General features: G+C 47.4%; 1 protein-coding gene across 1 annotated transcript in view; it reads left to right on the top strand.

The window, feature by feature from the left end:
* The window catches only part of rsph14 (radial spoke head 14 homolog), a 786151-nt gene that overhangs the window by 712675 nt on the left and 53742 nt on the right, over positions 1 to 19734 (top strand). Inside the window, exon 4 of the mRNA XM_072245220.1 lies at positions 19329 to 19554. Coding sequence (XP_072101321.1) covers positions 19329 to 19554 — 226 coding nt within the window. The remainder of the gene's footprint in view (positions 1 to 19328; positions 19555 to 19734) is intronic.

Here is a 19734-nt window from a genome sequence, read left to right as displayed (position 1 = left end):
AATTTCATCCTCACCATCAACCGGGTTAAAAAGACAGAAACCAGATGCCTTGTCCCATCAGTTCAATGAACCCAAAAGAGAGGAACAGCCTACCACCACTTTCCCCAAGCCTAAATGGTGGTGCCAGATGGAGAATCAACGCTTTTGTTTGCAAGGCCCAAGCACAAGGGGAGATTCCTAAGAATGGTCCTTCGGGTCATTCCAAGTTCCATTCAGTCTCAGGTACTCCAATTGAGAATGACCGCTCACCCAGGGATTGTCAGGACCCTCGAATTCATCAAGAGAAGGTACTAGTGACCCAGAATGGCAAAAGAGGTTCGACAATATGTGCAGGCATGATGAGTGTGCTCCCTGAACAAAGAGCACCGTACCCAACCTCAAGGGCTCCTCCACTTCCACCTGTTCTGAACAGACCATGGCTCACATCTCCATGGACTTTGTCATGGGTCCTCCGCCATCCAAGGTGAAAACCTTCATCATGGTAATTGTCAATTGGTTTTCAATGGCCTGCAAGTTCATTGCCTTGAATAAGCTACCATCAGCTGTGGAGGTGGCCAAAATTGTCCTGGACTAGGTCTTCCGGATGCATGGATTCTCAGTGGACATTGTCACAGGTCATGGTCCATCATTCATATGATGTTTCTGGAGGACATTCTGCAAGCTGATTGGGGCAACAGCGAGTCTTCCTTCTGGGTTTCACCTGCAGTCCAATGGCCAGATGGAGTGGGTCAAGAAAGATTTGAAATGAACCCTAAGATGCCTGGCCTCAGAAAGACCCAATGAATGATGTGATGTGGGCAGAGGTCACTCCACAACACCTCATAGCATTTGGTGCTCAGTATGTCACCATTCCAGTGCCAGTTTGGCTATTCTCTGCCATTCTTCCTAGAGCAGGAGGGCAGGGTTGGGGTTCCTGCAGCCAAAGATCTTGTCCAATGCTGCAAGTAGAAATGAATCAGGACAAGAGAGATTTTGCTGCCTTCTGCCTAGGGGGAAAAAGCCAAGGCTAACTGGAGGAGAAGACAGGGACCCGCTTCGCAGCCTGGGCAACAGGTCTGGCTGTCCACTCTGGGTGGAGTCTAGAAAGTTGGCACCCAAGTTTATTGGACCCTTCAAAGTCCTCAAGAAAGTAAACCTGGTGACCCTGAAGGTCAATCCCACCCTCCACATTAAAACCTGTCTGCCCCAGCCCCTTAACCCCAACACCATCAATCCCGCTGCCACCCAGGCTTATCAATGGGGTACAGGTCTTCACAGTAAGAAGAATTTTGAATTCACAAACAGTATGGGATATTTGGCACTACCTCATGGACTGGGAAGGATTTGGACCCAAGGAGAAGTGCTGGGTGCCTGAAAAGGACATCTTGGATCTGGCTCTTATCCATGACTACCATCACCGTCTCTCCGAGCAGCCAGGGCCGTCGGGAGTCAGCCACAGGAAAGGAACTCCTGTTATGATATGCACACAACCACACCAGCTTCTGGAATTTCAACGCTCTAACTTTACGGATTATGGATAGCTGCTGTGTCCCCTTTAAGGATTCAGGATCATCTTGCTAATTGACTGTCATGTTTTCGCACCAGGATTTCAGGATTTAAGGAGCAGCTGAACCGAGGTTCAGTGCTCAGCTGTAAACTTCTTTGGATTATTGCCTAGCGTCTTGTTCAGTGCTCAGTTCCAGCTTCACTCTCATTTTGTGTCTCAATCTTAGTCTTGAGTACTCCAGCACTTGGGTCCTTACTATCCTCGTCAAGGTCGCTCATCACAGGGAGAAGCTAAAGTCAGATGTATCAGTATTACAGTGGAGTAAAGGGAATTACAGAAGTACGAGAGAGACGCTGGCCAGAGGTAATTGGAAGCAGAGATGATGGCACACCAGCAATAGCTGGAGATTCTAGGAACACAGGATAGATACCTCCCAAATAAGAAGCAGTATCCTAAAGGCAGGGTGGCTAACAAGGGAAGTCAAAGCCAACATAAAAAATCAAAGAGAGGACATGTAATAGAGCAAAATTTAGTCAGAAGTTACTGGATTGGGAAGCATAAGGCAACTAAAAAAAAGTCATAAGTAGGGAAAAAATGGAATATGAAGAGGATATCAAAAGCTTCTTCAGATATATAAAGAGTAAAAGAGAGACAAGAGAAGATAGTGGACTGCTGGAAAATGATGCTAGAAGTTAGTAATGGGGGAAAAGAAAATAGCGGATGAATTGAATACGTATTTTGCATCAGTCTTCACTGTAGAAGATACTAGCAGTATCCTGGACCAGATGGTGTACACCCCAGGGTTCTGACAGAGCTGGCTAAAGAGGTTGTGGAGGCATTAGTAATGATCTTTCAAGAATCACAAGTTCTGGAGAAAAGGACAATTGCAAATAGAAACATAGAAAACCTACAGCATTTGGCCCACAATGCTGTGCCGAACATGTACTTACTTTAGAAATTGCCTAGGGATGCCCATAGCCCTCTATTTTTCTAAGTTCCATGTACCTATCCAGGAGTCTCTTAAAAGACCCTATCGTATCCGCCTCCACCACCGTCGCTGGCATCCCATTCCACGCACTCACCACTCTCTGCGTAAAAAACTTACCCCTGACATCTCCTCTGTACCTACTTCCAAGCATCTTAAAACTGTGTCCACTCATGTTTGCCATTTCAGCCCTGGGAAAAAGCCTCTGACTGTCCACATATTCAATGCCTCTCATCATCTTGTACACCTCTATCAAGTCACCTCTCATCCAACCGTGCTCCAAGGAGAAAGGGCCGAGTTCACTCAACCCATTCTCATAAGATATTCTCCCCAATCCAGGCAACATCCTTGTAAATCTCCTCTGCACCCTTTCTGTAGTTTCCACATCCTTCCTGTAGTGAGGTGACCAGAACTGAGTACAGTACCCCAAGCGTGGTCTGACCAGGGTCCTATATAGCTGTAACATTAGTTCTTGGCTCTTAAACTCAATCCCACGGTTGATAAAGGCCAATGTCATGCCAGTCTTCAAGAAGGAAGCGAGGCAGAAGAAAGGAAATTTTAGGCCAGTTAGTCTGACTTCTGTGATTGGGAAGATGTTGAAGTCGATTTAAGGATGTGGTTTTGGAGTACTTGGGGGCACACGATAAAATAGGCTGTAATCAGCATGGCTTCCTGAAGAGAAAATCTCACCTGTCAAATCTGTTGGAATTATTTGAAGAAATAACAAGCAGGAGAGACAAAGGAGAATCAGTTGATATTGTGTACCTGGATTTTCAGAAGGCCTTTGACAAGGTAACACACGAGGCTGCTTAACAAGCTATGAACCCATGGTACTACAGGAAAGATTCTAGCATGGTTGGAGCTTTGGCAGGAGGTAAAGAGTGGGAATAAAAGGAGCCTTTCCTGGTTGGCTGCCAGTGACTAGTGGTGTTCCACAGGGGTCTGTGTTGGTACTGATTCTTTTCACATTTTATGTCAATGATTTGGATAACATAATTGATGGCTTTGTGGCCATGTTTGCAGATGAGACGAAGATAGGTGGAGGGGCAGGAAGTGTTGAGGAAGCAGGGAGGGTGCAGTGTAGCGGTGTGCTACACACAGCGCTAGAATAACCACACAGAGTCAGTGAGTTGGAGTTGCGATAAAGAGATTTATTCAAACTTCACGGCCTGCTTTAAAGCCTTACCGTTCCCGCCCTCCCTGGGGCGGGACTGCTGTGGGGAATGCATATTCCCAGACCCTTTCTGCACACGGAATTTTCCCCCTGCTGGTGAAGATGGCCTGGCGCCCTTTTTGGGGCCGGCCCTCTGCCTGCACGCGCTGTTTCGTGAGCCGGTTCGTGTGTGCTAGAAAGTGGGTCGCCACATAAACTGCCCCCCCCAGAACCGGCGATACCTCCCCCAATGTCCACAGTCTGGATCGACCTCTGTTTGGGAGGTCTGCCCCTGCGCCGCGGTGCCTGAGCCTGGACCAGCTGCGCCAAGTCCACATGGGCTGGTTGAGTCGTTCCACCGTGAAAACCTCCTCTTTCCCCTCAATGTCCAGCACGAACGTGGACCCATTCTTCCTGATCACCTTAAACGGCCCCTCGTAGGGTCGCTGTAGCGGTGCCCGGTGTCCGCCCCGTCGTACAAAAAGAAACTTATAGTTCTGCAGGTCTTTGGGTACGCAGGTCGGGCTCTGTCCGTGCTGTGAAGTGGGTATGGGGGCCAGGTTACTGAGCCTGTCCCGTAGTCTGTCCAGGACTGCTGTGGGTTCTTCCTCTCTCCCCCTTGGGGCTGGTATGAACTCTCCTGGGACAACCAGGGGTGTGCCGTACACCAACTTGGCTGACGAGGTGTACAGATCTTCCTTGGGCGCCGTGCGGATTCCGAGCAGGACCCAGGGAAGCTCGTCCACCCAGTTAGGCCCTTCCAGGCAGGCCATGAGAGCCGACTTCAGGTGACGGTGGAAACGCTCCACTAGTCTGTTCATCTGTGGGTGGTAGGCAGTTGTGTGGTGTAGCTGCAATCCTAAAAGGCTGGCCATAGCTGACCACGGGCTGGAGGTGAACTGGCGCCCCTGTCGGAGGTAATGTGGGCTGGTACCCCGAAGCGTGCTACCCAAGTTGCGATCAGTGCTCGGGCGCAGGATTGGGAGGTGGTGTTGGTGAGCGGGACCGCCTCTGGCCATCTGGCGAACCGGTCTATTATTGTTAGGAGGTACCACGCTCCTCGCGACACTGGCAGGGGCCCCATGATATCCACATGAATGTGGTCGAACCTCCGGCGGGTGGGTTCGAACTGCTGCATCGGATCCTTGGTGTGCCGCTTGGCACTGCATGCACGTTTTGGCCCATTCACTGACCTGTTTATGAAGCCCATGCCACACGAACCTGTTGGCGACCAGCCGGACGGTTGTCCTGATGGATGGATGCACTAAGTTGTGAATGGAGTCAAAAACCCGCCGGCGCCAGGCTGCTGGGACGACGGGGCGGGGTTGGCCGGTGGCTACGTCACATAGTAAGGTCCTCTCACCTGGGCCTACGGGGAGGTCTTGGAGCTGCAAACCGGAGACCGCAGTCCTGTAACTGGGGATCTCAGCGTTTGCCTGCTGTGCCTCTGCCAGCGCTGCATAGTCCACCCCTGGGATAGGGCCTGTATGGTCGGTCTGGAAAGTGCGTCCGCCACAACGTTGTCCTTTCCCGAGACATGCTGGATGTCCGTCGTATACTCGGAGATGTAGGACAGATGTCGCTGCTGGCGGGACGACCAGGGGTCGGACACCTTTGTGAACGCAAAGGCAAGCGGTTTGTGGTCTGTAAACGCGGTGAAGGGCCTACCTTCTAAGAAGTACCTGAAATGCCGGATTGCCAGGTATAGCGCCAATAGCTCCCGGTCGAAAACACTGTATTTGAGTTCGGGTGGTCGTAGGTGTTTGCTGAAGAATGCGAGGGGTTGCCAGCAACCCTCGATGAGTTGTTCCAGCACTCCACTGACTGCTGTGTTGGATGTGTCCACTGTGAGGGCAGTAGGGCCGTCCGTTCTGGGGTGCACTAGCATCGCAGCGTTTGCCAAGGCTTCTTTGGTTTTAACGAAAGCGGCTGCGGCCTCTTTGTCCCTGGTAATGTCCTTGCCCTTACCCGACATCAGAGTGAACAGGGGGCGCATGGTTCGGGCTGCTGAGGGGAGGAAACGGTGGTAGAAATTCACTATACCCACGAATTCCTGCAGGCCTTTGATTGTGTTGGGTCGGGGGAAGTGGCGGACCGCCTCTACCTTGGCGGGCAGAGGAATTGCTCCGTCTTTAGTAATCCTGTGGCCCAGGAAGTTGATGGTGTCGAGTCTGAACTGGCATTTGGCCGGGTTGATTGTAAGGCCAAATTCACTCAGGCAGGAGTAGAGCTGGCGGAGGTGGGACAGATGCTCCTGCCGACTACTGCTGGCTATGAGGATGTCATCCAAATAGATGAATGCAAAGTCCAGGTCGCGTCCCACCACGTCCATTAGGCGCTGGAACGTCTGCGCGGCATTCTTTAGACCAAACGGCATTCGGAGGAATTCGAAAAGTCCAAACGGGGTGATGAGTGCTGCTTTGGGGATGTCGTCCAGATGTACCAGGACTTGATGGTATCCCCGGACGAGGTCTACCTTGGAAAAGATCCTTGCGCCTTGTAGGTTTGCTGCAAAGTCTTGAATGTGTGGCACAGGGTAGCGGTCTGGCGTTGTAGCCTTGTTCATTCTGCGGTAGTCACCGCATGGCTTCCAGTCCCCCATTGCCTTGGGCACCATGTGCAGGGGGGAGGCCCATGGGCTGTTGGACTGTCGTATGATCCCCAATTCCTCCACCTTCTTGAATTCCTCCTTCGCCAGTCGGAGCTTGTCCGGGGGAAGCCTTCGAGCACAGGCGTGGAGGGGTGGTCCCTGGGTCGGGATGTGGTGCTGTACTCCGTGTCTGGGCATGGCTGCCGTGAACTGCGGTGTCAGTACTGATGGGAAATCCGCCAGGACCCTGGTGAATTCATTGTCGGACAGTGTGATGGAGTCCAGGTGTGGGGCTGGCAACTTTGCTTCACCCAGGGAGAATGTTTGAAAAGTCTTGGCGTGGACTAATCACTTCCCTTGCGGGTCGACCAGCAGAATGTGGGCTCGCAGAAAATCCGCCCCCAGGAGTGGTTGGGCCACGGCGGCCAGTGTGAAGTCCCACGTGAACCGGCTGGAGCTGAACTGTAGCCGCACCGTGCGGGTGCCGTAGGTTCGTATTATGCTGCCATTTGCGGTCCTCAGGGCGAGTCCCGGTTCTGTGTTGCGGGTGTCGTAACTCGTTGGAGGTAAAACGCTGATCTCCGCTCCGGTGTCGACCAAAAATCGACATCCCGACTGCTTGTCCCAGATGTACAGGAGGCTGTCCTGATGGCCAGCCGCCGTAGCGATCGGTGGCGGCTGGGCCTTGGCGTTTCCCGGGAATTTGCAGGGTAGTCTACAACGGCGGGACTCTGTGCCCCACCGCTGGTGGTAGAAGCACCATTGTTCGTTGGGTTCTGCTGCCAGGCCTGGTCTGGTCTGTCGTTGGGCACGCGGCTTGGTGATCTGTGCGACGGATGCCCCTCTCTCCTTCTTGGCATTCCACAGCACATCTGCCCGGGCCGCCACCTTCGGGGGGGGGGGGGGGTCGCTGAAATCTGTGTCGGACAGCAGCAGGCATATATCCTCCGGCAGTTGCTCTAGGAACGCCTGCTCAAACATGAGGCAGGGTTTGTGTCCTTCAGCCAGGGCCAGCATTTCATTCATTAATGCCGACGGCGGCCTGTCTCCCAAACCATCCAGGTGCATTAAGCGGCGTGCTCGTTCGCGCCGTGAGAGTCTGAAAGTCCTTATGAGCAGGGCTTTGAATGCTGTATCTTTGCCGTCCTCCGGGGGCAACTGTATAAACTCCTCAACTTGTGCAGCAGTCTCCTGGTCGAGGGAGCTCAGCACGTAGTAGTAATGAGTGGACTCTGAGGTTATCTGCCGAATGTGGAATTGTGCTTCTGCCTGTTCAAACCACAGACGGGGTCGCAGCGGCCAAAAGCTTGGCAGTTGTAACGAAACTGCGTGGAACAGATGCGGCGTCGGTCATCTCTGGCCCAAATATCATTTGGGCTGTCGGGGTCACCAATTGTAGCGGTGTGCTACACACAGCGCTAGAATAACCACACGGAGTCGGTGAGTTGGAGTTGCGATAAAGAGATTTATTCAAACTTCACGGCCTGCTTTAAAGCCTGCCCGTTCCCGTCCTCCCTGGGGCGGGACTGCTGTGGGGAATGCATATTCCCAGACCCTTTCCGCACACGGGATTTTCCCCTGCTGGTGAAGATGGCCTGGCGCCCTTTTTGGGGCCAGCCCTCTGCCTGTGTGCGCTGTTTCGTGAGCCGGTTCGTGTGTGCTAGAAATTGGGTCGCCACAGCAGAAGGATTTAGACAGATGTGGAGACTGGGCATAGAAGTGGCAGATGGAGTACACGGGAAGTATATGGCCATGCACTTCGCTAGAAGAAATAAAATCATATTCTATTTTCTAAATGGAGAGAAATTAAAAAACCTGAGGTGTAAAGGGACCTCGGAGTTCTCGTGCAGGATACCCTAAAGGTTAATTTGCAGGCTGAGCCGGTGGCGAGAAAGGCAAATGCAATATTAGCATTCATTTTGAGAGGACTAGAATATAAAAGCAAGGATGTGATGTTGCGCAGCACGCACAAAATGGTGGAGGAACTCAGCAGGTCAGGCAGCATCTATGGAGGTGAATAGATAGTTGACATTTCAGGCTGAGACCCTTCTTCAAGACTGAAAGGGAAGGGGGAAGATGCTAGAATAAAAAGGTGGGGGAAGGGGAGAGTGAAAAGTGAAGCCAGATAACTGGATGGGAAGGAATCTGATAGGGAGGAAAGTGGACCATAGGAGAAGTGAAGGAGGACGGGACCCAGGGGGAGGTAATAAGCAGGTGAGAAAAAAGTAAAAGGTCTGATGTAATGTTGAGGGTTTATAAGGCTCTGGTGAGGCCTGAGTATTGTGAGCAGATTTGGGCCCTTTATCTAACAAAGGGTATGCTGACATTGGAGAGGGTTCAAAGAAGGTTCATGAAATTGATTCTGGGATTGAAAAGCTTGGTAAATGAGGAGCATGAGAAGGCTCTTGGCTTATGCTTACTGAAGTTTAGAAAAATGAGGGGTTATGTGGAGTACTTCACCATGTATTCAACCTGAGCCTGAGGTTCCGGAGGGTTCCTGTATTGTGGAATACGTCCTGCCTCGTCCCTGTGTCGAAGACGCCGCGCCCCAACGGCCTCAATGACTACAGACTGGTGGCATTGACCTCCCACATCATGAAGACCCTGGAGAGACTTGCTCTGGAGCTGCTCCGGCCTCTGGTCAGGCCACACTTAGATCCCCTCCAGTTCGTCTACCAGCCCCGACTAGGAGTTGAGGATGCCATCGTCTTCCTGCTGAACTGTGACTACGCCCACCTGGACAAGCCAGCGAGCACTGTGAGGGTCATGTTTTTTGACTTCTCCAGTGCGCTCAACACCATCCGCCCTGCTCTGCTGGGGGAGAAGCTGGCAGCGATGCAGGTGGATGCTATATGGCCCTTGTGGCTAGGGGGATCAGAGGGTATGGAGGGAAGGCTGGTGCAGGGTTCTGAGTTGGATGATCAGCCATGATCATAATAAATGGTGGTGCAGGCTTGAAGGGCTGAATGGCCTACTCCTGCACCTATTTTCTATATTTTCTATGTTTCTATGTTCCCTGGTATCATGGATTCTTGATTACCTGACTGGCAGACCACAGTACGTGTGCTTGCAACACTGTGTGTCCGACAGAGTGATCAGCAGCACTGGGGCTCCACACGGTACTGTCTTCTCTCCCTTTCTCTTCACCATTTACACCTTGGACTTCAACTACTACACAGAGTCTTAACATCTTCAGAAGATTTCTGATGACTCTTCCACAGTTGGATGCATCAGCAAGGGAGATGAGGCTGAGTACAGGGCTACGGTAGGAAACTTTGTCACATGGTGTGAGCAGAATTATCTGCAGCTTAATGTGAAAAAGACTAAGGAGCTGGTGGTAGACCTGAGGAGAGCTAAGGTACCGGTGACCCCTGTTTCCATCCAAGGGGTTAGTGTGGACATGGTGGAGGATTACAAATACCTGGGGATGCGAATTGACAATAAACTGGACTGGTCAAAGAACACTGAGACTGTCTACAAGAAGGGTCAGAGCTGTCTCTATTTCCTGAGGAGACTGAGGTCCTTTAACATCTGCTGGATGATGCTGAGGTTGTTCTACGAGTCTGTGGTGGCCAGTGCTATCATGTTTGCTGTTGTGTGCCAGGGCAGCAGGCTGAGGGTGGCAGACAGCAACAGAATCAACAAACTCGTTCGTAAGGCCAGTGATGTTGTGGGGATGGAACTGGACTCTCTCACGGTGGTGTCTGAAAAGAGGATGCTGTCTAAGTTGCATGCCATTTTGGTCAATCTCTCCCATCCACTACATAATGTACTGGGTGGGCACAGGAGTACATTCAGCCAGAGACTCATTCCACCGAGATGCAACACTGAGCGTCATAGGAAGTCATTCCTGCCTGTGGCCATCAAACTTTACAACTCCTCGCTTGGAGGGTCAGACATCCTGAGCCAATAGGCTGGTCCTGGACTTATTTCATAATTTACTGGCATAACTTACATATTACTATTTAACTATTTGTGGTTCTATTACTATTTATTATTTATGGAGCAACTGTAACGAAAACCAATTTCCCCCAGGATTATTAAAGTACGACTATGAAAACTATGAAACTACTATCTCATTGAAGCCTGCTGAAAATTGAAAGGCATCAATAGAGTGGACATGGAGAGGATGTTTCCTATGGTGCAGGAGTCTAGGATCAGAGGGCACAGCCTCAGAACAGAGTATCATCTATTTAAAATGGAGATGAGGAGGAATTTCATTAGCCAGAGAGTGGTGAGTCTGTGCAATTCGTTGCTACAGGCAGCTGTGGAGGCCAACTTTGTATATATATTTAAGGTAGAGGTTGATTAGCTCATGATTAGTCAGAACATGAAGGGTTAAGAAGGCTAGAAGGCAGGAGACTGGGACTGGCAGGGAATTAGATCAGCTATGGCAAAGCATATTCGATGGGCCAACTGGCGTCTTTCTGCTCCTATATCTTATGCTCTTATGATTTAATCACTGCTTGTCATCCCTGTGGTTCCAGTAAACACTAACAACCTCTGGCACTGCTGCATGTTGCCTGGCGTCTCATCAGACTCAGATAATGGTCCAAAATTACATTAGCTCTGGCATTGGAGCATTGGAAATGTTCTAACGTGGTTCGAAACTCATCTCCTAGACCTGCGACTAAGCACCTTCCTTTGCAACAGATCCTTGACTTTCTGGCCAACGGAGCACAATGAGTAAGGACAGGCTGCGTCATCTCCACCACGATTACCTTCAACGCTGCTGCTCCGCAAGGCTGCAGCCTCAGCCCCTAACCTTACTCCTGATAGTGTGGCCACGTTCTCATCTTGGTACAGATTTGCAGATGACACCACTGGAGTGAGCCACATCTCAAGTAACAATGAGCTGCAATATAGAAAGGAGGTGGAGAGCTTAGTCACTTGGTGTCATGACAACAACCTTTCCCTCAATGTCAGCAAAACAAAAGAACTCATCTTTGACTTTACGAAGGGATGGTGGTTCACGCCCTTCTGCTTATATCAACAGTGCTGAGGTCAAGAGGGTGGAGAGCTTCAAATCCCGAGGAGTGGACATCACCAATAGCAAGTCTTGGTTCAGCTATGTTGATACCATAGTGAAGATTTTCACCAGCGCCTCTACTTTGTCAGGAGGTTAAAAAATTTGACATGGTCCTTCGACCCTCGCAAATGCACCTATCCGCTATATTATGGCTTGGATTGGCAACTGCTCTGCCTGAGACTGTAAGAAATGGCAGAAAGTTGTGGACAAAGCTGAGCGAATCCCCTCTATAGACTGTCTACACCTCACTGCCTCAGTAAAGCAGCCGGCGTAATGAAAGACCCCACCCACCCTGGGCAATCTCTCTCCTTCCCCCGAAAAGAAATGATTGAGCAGAAGCCTGAAAGCACACCACCAGTCTCTTTTATCCGCTGTAATAAGATAAAATGGACTCCTGACCTCACTGTCTCCCTCATTATGGCCCAACACCTTATTATTTTACCTTAATACACTATTGTAATGAATTGGTCTGTATGCAAGACAAGTTTATTCACTATACCTCAGATTCAGATCTATTTATTACATGTACCTGTATATCGAAACATACAGTGAAGTGTATCATTTGCATTAACAACCAACACACCCGAGGATGTGCTGGGGGCAGCCCACAAGTGCCAAAACAGCAAGCCCACAATGCTCAGCAGAACAACGCGGAACACAATAAATCAGTTACCTTAAGAGTAGGTAATGGAGGCAGCAGTTAGGGCAGTTGAGTGCTCTGTTTGCAGGATGTGGGAAGTCAGGGCCAATAGTAAGTACATCATTTTGGATACTGTTGGTGGTAACGACCTACCAGGGATAAGTTGCAGTGGTTGTGTTTCTGGCACCGAGACGGGACCCTCAACTCAGAAGGAGGGAAAAGAGGACAGCAGTAGTGACAGGGGATTCGATAGTTAGGGGGACAGATAAGAGGTTCTGTGGAAGAGATCGGGAATCCCGGATGGTCTGTTGCCTCCCTGGTGCCAAGGTCCGTGATATCTCGGATCGAGTCCTCGGTATTCTCAAGAGGAAGGGTGAGCAGCTGGATGTCGTGGTCCATGTAGGCACCAATGATGTGGGTACGAAGAGTGAGGAGGTCCTGAAAGGAGAATTTAGGGAGTTAGGAGCCAAGATAAAGGACAGGACCTCCAGGATAGCAATCTCAGGATTGCTACCAGTGCCACGTGCAGGCGGGTTTAGAAATAGTAAGATAGCGTAGATCAACATGTGGCTGAAGATATGGTGCAGGAGTGAGGGCTTTAGATTTATAGATAATTGGGCAGTTTTCCAGGGAAGGTGGGACCTGTTCCAGCAGGATGGTCTGCATCTGAACTGGAGGGGGACAAATATTCTTGCAGGTAGATTTGCTAAAGAGGCTCTGGTGGATTTAAGCTAGATACGAGGGGGGAGGGGAACCAGAGTGTAGGAACAGATGTAGGGAAGAAGGAAGAAAAAGAAAATAGTAAAATTGTTTGCACCGTTAGTGATAAACAGAGAGTAAGAGGTGGAAAATTTTTTAAGTGCATTTATTTTAATGCTTGGAGCATTATAAGAAAGGTGGAGGAGCTTAAAGCATTGTTTGATACCTGGAAGTATGATGTGGTAGCTATTAGTGAAACATGGTTACAGGAGTGGTGTGACTGGCAACTAAATATTCCTGGATTTAATTGCTTCAGGTGTGATAGAATCGGAGGGACAAGAGGGGGAGGTGTTGCATTGCTTGTCAGAGAAAATATTACAGCGTGCTCTGGCAGGATAGATTAGAGGGCTCGTCTAGGGAAGCTATTTGGGTGGATTTGAGGAATGGGAAACGTGTAGTAACTCTTATGGGGGTGTATTATAGACCACCAAATGGGGAGCGAGAATTGGAGGAGCAAATTTGTAAGGAGATAGCAGATATTTGTAGTAAGCACAAGGTTGTGATTGTGAGAGATTTTAGTTTTCCACACATAGACTGGGAAGCCCATACTGTAAAAGGGCTGGATGGTTTGGAGTTTGTAAAATGTGTGCAGGATAGTTTTTTGCAGCAATACATAAAGGTACCAACTAGAGAAGGGGCAGTGTTGGATCTCCTGTTAGGGAATGAGATAGGTCAGGTGACAGAGGTTTGTGTTAGGGAGCACTTCTTGTCCAGTGATTAAAATGCTATTCGTTTTAATGTAATTATGGAGAAGGATAGGTCTGGACCCAGGGTTGAGATTTTTGATTGGAGAAAGGCTAACTTTGAGGAGATGCGAAAGGATTTAGAAGGAGTGGATTGGGACAATTTGTTTCACGGGAAGAATGTAATAGAGAAATGGAGGTCATTTAAAGGTGAAATTTTGAGAGTACAGAATCTTTATGATCCTGTTAGGATGAAAGGAAAGGTTAAAAGTTTGAGAGAGCCATGGTTTTCAAAGGATATTGGAAACTTGGTTCGGAAAAAGAGAGATATCTACAATAAATATAGGCAGCATGGAGAATATGAGGAATATAAAGAATGTAAAAAGAATCTTAAGAAAGAAATTAGAAAAGCTAAAAGAAGATATGAGGTTGCTTTGGCAAGTAAGGTGAAAATAAATCCCAAGGGTTTCCACCATTATATTAATAGCAATAGGATAGTGAGGGATAAAATTGGTCCCTTAGGAAATCAGAGTGGACAGCTATGTGTGGAGCCAAAAGAGATGGGGCAGATTCTGAACAATTTCTTTTCTTCGGTATTCACTAAGGAGAAGGATATTGAACTGGGTAAGATAAGAGAAACAGGTAGGGAAGTTATGGAAACTATGATGATTAAAGAAGAGGAAGTACTGGAGCTTTTAATGAATATAAAAGTGGATAAGTCTCCGGGTCCTGACAGGATATTCCCTGGGACCATGAGGGAAGTTAGTGTGGAAATAGCAGGGGCTCTGACAGAAATATTTCATATGTCTTTAGAAATGGGCATGGTCCCGGAGGATTGGCATATTGCTCATGTTGTTCCATTGTTTAAAAAGGGTTCTAAGAGTAAACCTAGCAATTATCGGCCTGTGAGTTTGACGTCAGTGGTGGGTAAATTGATGGAAGGTATTCTTAGAGATGGTATATATAATTATCTGGATAGACAGGGTCTGATTAGGAACAGTCAACATAGATTTGTGCGTGGAAGATCAAGTTTGACAAATCTTATTGAATTTTTTGAAGAGGTTACTAGGAAAGTTGATGAGGGTAAAGCAGTGGATGTTGTCTATATGGACTTCAGTAAGGCCTTTGACAAGGTTCCACATGGAAGGTTGGTTAGGAAGGTTCAATCGTTAGGTATTAATATTGAAGTAGGAAAATGGATTCAGCAGTGGCTGGATGGGAGACGCCAGGGAGTAGTGGTGGATAACTGTTTGTCAGATTGGAGGCCGGTGACTAGTGGTGTGCCTCAGGGATCTGTACTGGGTCCAATGTTGATTGTCATATACATTAATGATCTGGATGATGGGGTGGTAAATTGGATTAGTAAGTATACAGATGATACTAAGATAGGTGGAGTTGTGGATGATGAAGTAGGTTTTCAAAGCTTGCAGAGAGATTTAGGCCAGTTAGAGGAGTGGGCTGAAAGATGGCAGATGGAGTTTAATGCTGATAAATGTGAGGTGCTACATTTTGGTAGGACCAATCAAAATAGGACATACATGGTAAATGGTAGGGCATTGAAGAATGCAGTAGAACAGAGGGATATAGGAATAATGGTGTATAGTTCCCTGAAGGTGGAATCTCATGTAGATAGGGTGGTGAAGAAAGCTTTTGGTATGCTGGCCTTTATAAATCAGAGCATTGAGTATAGGAGTTAGGATGTAATGTTGAAATTGTACAAGGCATTGGTTAGGCCAAATTTGGAGTATTGTGTGCAGTTTTGGTCAACGAATTATAGGAAAGATGTCAACAAAATAGAGTACAGAGAAGATTTACTAGAATGTTACCTGGGTTTTATCACCTAAGTTACAGAGAAAGGTTGAAAAAGTTGGGTCCTTATTCTTTGGAGCGTAGAAGGTTGAGGTGGGACTTGATAGAGGTATTTAAAGTTATGAGGGGGATAGATAGTGTTGACATGGATAGGCTTTTTCCGTTGAGAGTTGGTGAGATTCAAACAAGAGGACATGAGTTGAGAGTTAAAGGGCAAAAGTTTAGGGGTAACATGAGGGGGAACTTCTTTACTCAGAGAGTGGTAGCTGTGTGGAACGAGCTTCCAGCAGGAGTGGTTGAGGCAGGTTCGATGTTGTTGTTTAAAGTTAAATTGGACAATTATGTGGACAGGATAGGAATGGGCTGTGTGCAGGTTGGTGGGACTAGGTGAGAGTAAGAGTTTGGCATGGACTAGAAGGGCCGAGATGGCCTGTTTCCATGCTGTAATTGTTATATTATTATACAACAAAACAGAACATAGCAAGTAACAAAACAACAACAGTGAAACAAGTCTCATTCCCCACCCACTCACACACATACACGGTCTTCTACCCAAGGACAGAACTCCTTTCGCCTTCAGCCTCCAGTGGATTTATGGATCAAAGTCATTGCGCCTTCAACTTCTCCAGCACACTCACAGGTTCACCATCAGGCCTTGATGGGACTCCTAATCGACTTTCAGGTTTGGTACACGTGACAGTAATAAATGATAGAGTCACTGTTTCCATCATGATCTGAGTCACATCCCATTGGTTAATTTCATGTCAATTCCAGGTTGTGGGAGCCAACCACAGACTGCATCAACAAACCACTCCTTTATTAGGAGACTGGCCTTTGTCATTAACCTTCAGTGCAAAGGGAATGATGTGAGACAGGATATTCTCATTAGCTTTACAGTCAACCCAGTTCGAAAAGCCGGGCTTTTTAAAATTTGATATTCTTGTGGAAACCTTTTCCTCTGAAGGTCACTTTATGTTCTTGTGTTCTGTTTTGACATGCAGAACAGGTGGAGGATGAGTTTTATCTTTTAGGGCATGAATTTATTTTCATCAGGATCACTGAGTGCACGTGCCTGTAAAGACAGACCTTGCATAGATCTGTCAGAATGGCAGCTGATGAAGAACAGTGATATAAAATAAGTCCCTAAATCACCACAGTCCCTGCTGATTTGGAGAAAAATGACTCCCAGCTGTAGATCACTACATAAATTACGTACTTTACTGCATTTTCTGCCATCCACCTAATTGACATTAGTTAACTCAATTTTTTCAAATACAATATGTAACACTCTACCACACTCTGGTAGAGTGTGTGACTTCCACTAGAGGCCCTGCAACCTCTGTATCTGTCCGTGAACTGATTCATCCGGTGGTCAGCAGATACTTACTCCTGTATTCCCTCATCAGCAGAGCCTCTGGACCACTCTTATTTACATTCTAACCTCTTAAAAGGGGTTTTACCAAATACTTCCTCATAAACTAAGTACACAAAAAGGGCTTCCCTTCATATGTTCTACCATTTGCAACCTCAACAAACTCATCAAGCTTGATTTCCCTCCCAGAAATCCAAAGTGAATTTGTCCAATTCCATTGCTATTTTCCAGTTTTCTTCGGTTGTCTCAAGCTTCACAATAAGTATTTCCCTTAGGCTACCCCCTGTGTTCCCTCTCCCTCCTTTGATAAATAATGGCATTGCCTTTTCCACCCAATCTGCAGCATTTGTTCAATAATCTATATAAGATTCTGGAAAATGATAACCAGTGTGTCCATCACTTTTACTATTTTTCGTGTCGGCGATTGCCATTTGCATCTCTGGTACCACTTCTCACCAAACCAAATTTCCTTTAGTTCTTTATTTTGATTAAATCCTTAGTCCAGATTCAGATTCAATTCAGATTCATATTTCAGGTGCAGATTCAGATTCAGATTTCAGATTCTGATTCTGAGTTCAGATTCATATTTAAGCATCATATGTACATTGAAGCATAAAATGAATGTGTCATTCGTGTTAACAGCCAGTACAACCTGGGAATGTGCTGGGGCAGCCCACAAGTGTCGCCAAACATTCCAGTACCAATGTTAGCATGCCCACAATACTCTGCCAAACAACATAAAACAGAATACAACAAGCAACAAAACAACAACAGAAAAACAAGCCCTGTTTCTCCCTCCCATTCACGCACATGCACAGTCCTCTAACCCCAAGACAGGCCGTCTACTTCAGCCTCCAGGGGCTTGGATTCAGATTTGCACTCGGCTCACAGACATTAGGTTTTTAACTACACCAGTGGACTTCCAGAGATTCTCCAAATTGGGGCTCCAGCCAACAGGCCTTGGCTTCCGGACTTCCGATCCAACCCTCAGGCCTCGTTCCTTGGCATCGGATTTATACCAGATGTTCCAGGTTTGCCTGCAGACTCGGTGACCAGGGTTTATCTGAAGGCTGCTATACTTTATCCAGGAGTCAGTGAGAGTCCAGCCTCACCATTGGAGAATGCCAGGAGAACTTCCGTGGAGATTGAGGGAATTCTGCTCAATTTCACTCACTGTACACCACATCCTCCAAAGAGCCTCCTGTGTCATTGCTGAATTCATTCCAGTGAACCATGCTTTATACTTACTCTGCTGCTACAGCCACTGGGTTCGTATTCACATTCCTCCCAGCCCCACCACCAGAGCCAGAGCCTTAAATTAAATATAATTTGACCCCTGTCTTCTCAAATAATCCAGGCATCCTTCTAATTGTGTTGTATGAGATGCTGAGGTAAATATTTCCAAGACTGTCTATTTGGTTGTGAGCAACTATTTAACTAAACCAAGATGCAGAGCTCTGCAGATGATAATTCATTAAAATACAGAAGTAACAAAATAATGGTTGTAAAAGCAGTAATATCTGCTTACCTTTTATTATCTCCACCAACAGATTTCTGAACAGACCATGAACCTATTTATTATTATAATTTATTGTAATTTTATGTCTTTACACACTGCTGCTGCCACAAAACCACAGTTCCATGCCATTTATACCAGTGAATAAATCTGATGTTGATTCTATGTGAATCAAATGGGCTGGAGGCTGGAATTTCACAGGGAGCTGGAGTGAATGATCCCCTTGACATTTCTGGCTGAACATGGTTGTTCACCCCTCAGCATTGCCTTTAACAGTCGGAGACTCGGCCCCACATTGTTGAGGATGGTGTGTTCTTGGAGTCACTTCCATTTTTTTAGTTGTACAGCACAGAAACAGGTCATTTTGTCCATTGTGTCCATTCAAGTGTCTTTGCCTATCTGCCCTAATCCATTTGCCAACATTAAATCCATACCTTTCTATACCTTGTCTTTTCAAGTATTTCTCTAAATGTCTTAAGTAATCGCATCTGATTTCACCACCTGCTCCAGCAGAGTGATCCGCTCGCTGTGTAAAAGCTATCCCTTCAGATTTCCTTTAAAATTCCTTCTTCTGTTCTTTCACTATGTCTTTGATACCCCTACAAGGATAAAGTGGTTCTGACTCTTATAACTTTATTTACGTTCATCAGGTCTCCCTCAACTTCCTTCAGTTCCAGCCTATCCAATCTCTCCTGTTGTGTCCTTGGTCTTCTAACCCAGGCAACATCCTGGTGAACCTCTTCTCCACTCTTTGCAGCTCAACTACGTGCTTTGTAGAGAATGGTGACCAGAACTGCATACAGTACTCCAAGTGAACTCTAACCAGTATTTTGTAAAATTGTGACATAATGTATCAAGTTTTGTATTCTCTATCCTGGTCTATAAAACCAACCATGCCATGTGCTTTCTTCACAACCCTATTGACCACGTTTCTGCCTTGAAAATTATAGAATTGTTTATGTATTGCTCTGGACTGCTGCCACAAAACAACAAATGTCACGACGTACGTCAGTGATGGTAAATCTGATCTGATTCTGATTCTGGGTTGCTCCAGCAGTGTGTTTAGTACTTCAGTAAGATCCTCCAATCTCCAGTGCACTGACATATCTAAGGGAAGGAATCCTACCCACAGAAAGAGCATTCCCATGTAAATTTAGCAGCTGATCTATGAGCAGGACGGTGAACATTAACACATCATACCCCTTCCCCCCTTAACCTCTGTTCTTTCTCACAGACCCACTGCAAGTGAGCCGTTTAGTGGTGATTACAATGCCTGTTAACGGTGCGCGTTGCCTCTCTCCCACAGGCGCAGCCACTATCGTCGATGCCGGCTTGGTTCCCTTGCTGATAATGAAACTGCGCACAGAGCTCGATGAGATTCAGGAGCTGATACTGAAGACCCTGCATTTTTGTCTCCGCATGGACACCGAACAAGCCCTGCACGCCGAAGGTGTTATCGTGCTGAAGTCTAAGCTCACACATGTTTCCGACGCCATTAGGAGTCTGGCTGCACAGGCGCTGATGGACATCAGGTGAGCTTCAAGCTGGATGCCAGGCAAGGGCGTCAGCTATAGTTCTAACCTGGCCGGCAATACGTGGTGTCACTCTGCCTGACATTATTCTCCACCGACATTAGAAGAAAATAAAATTGTTCAGGTGGAGTGTGCGTGAGGCTGAGGAATCCAGCAAGTTCTTCCAGGCAGGCAAATTAG

Source organism: Mobula birostris, chromosome 2 (genome assembly GCF_030028105.1).
Source record: "Mobula birostris isolate sMobBir1 chromosome 2, sMobBir1.hap1, whole genome shotgun sequence".
In the NCBI taxonomy this organism is placed as follows: Eukaryota; Metazoa; Chordata; class Chondrichthyes; order Myliobatiformes; family Myliobatidae; genus Mobula; species Mobula birostris.
The sequence above is the reverse complement of the archived record's forward strand: the minus strand, read 5'-3'. Positions and strand labels throughout refer to the sequence as shown.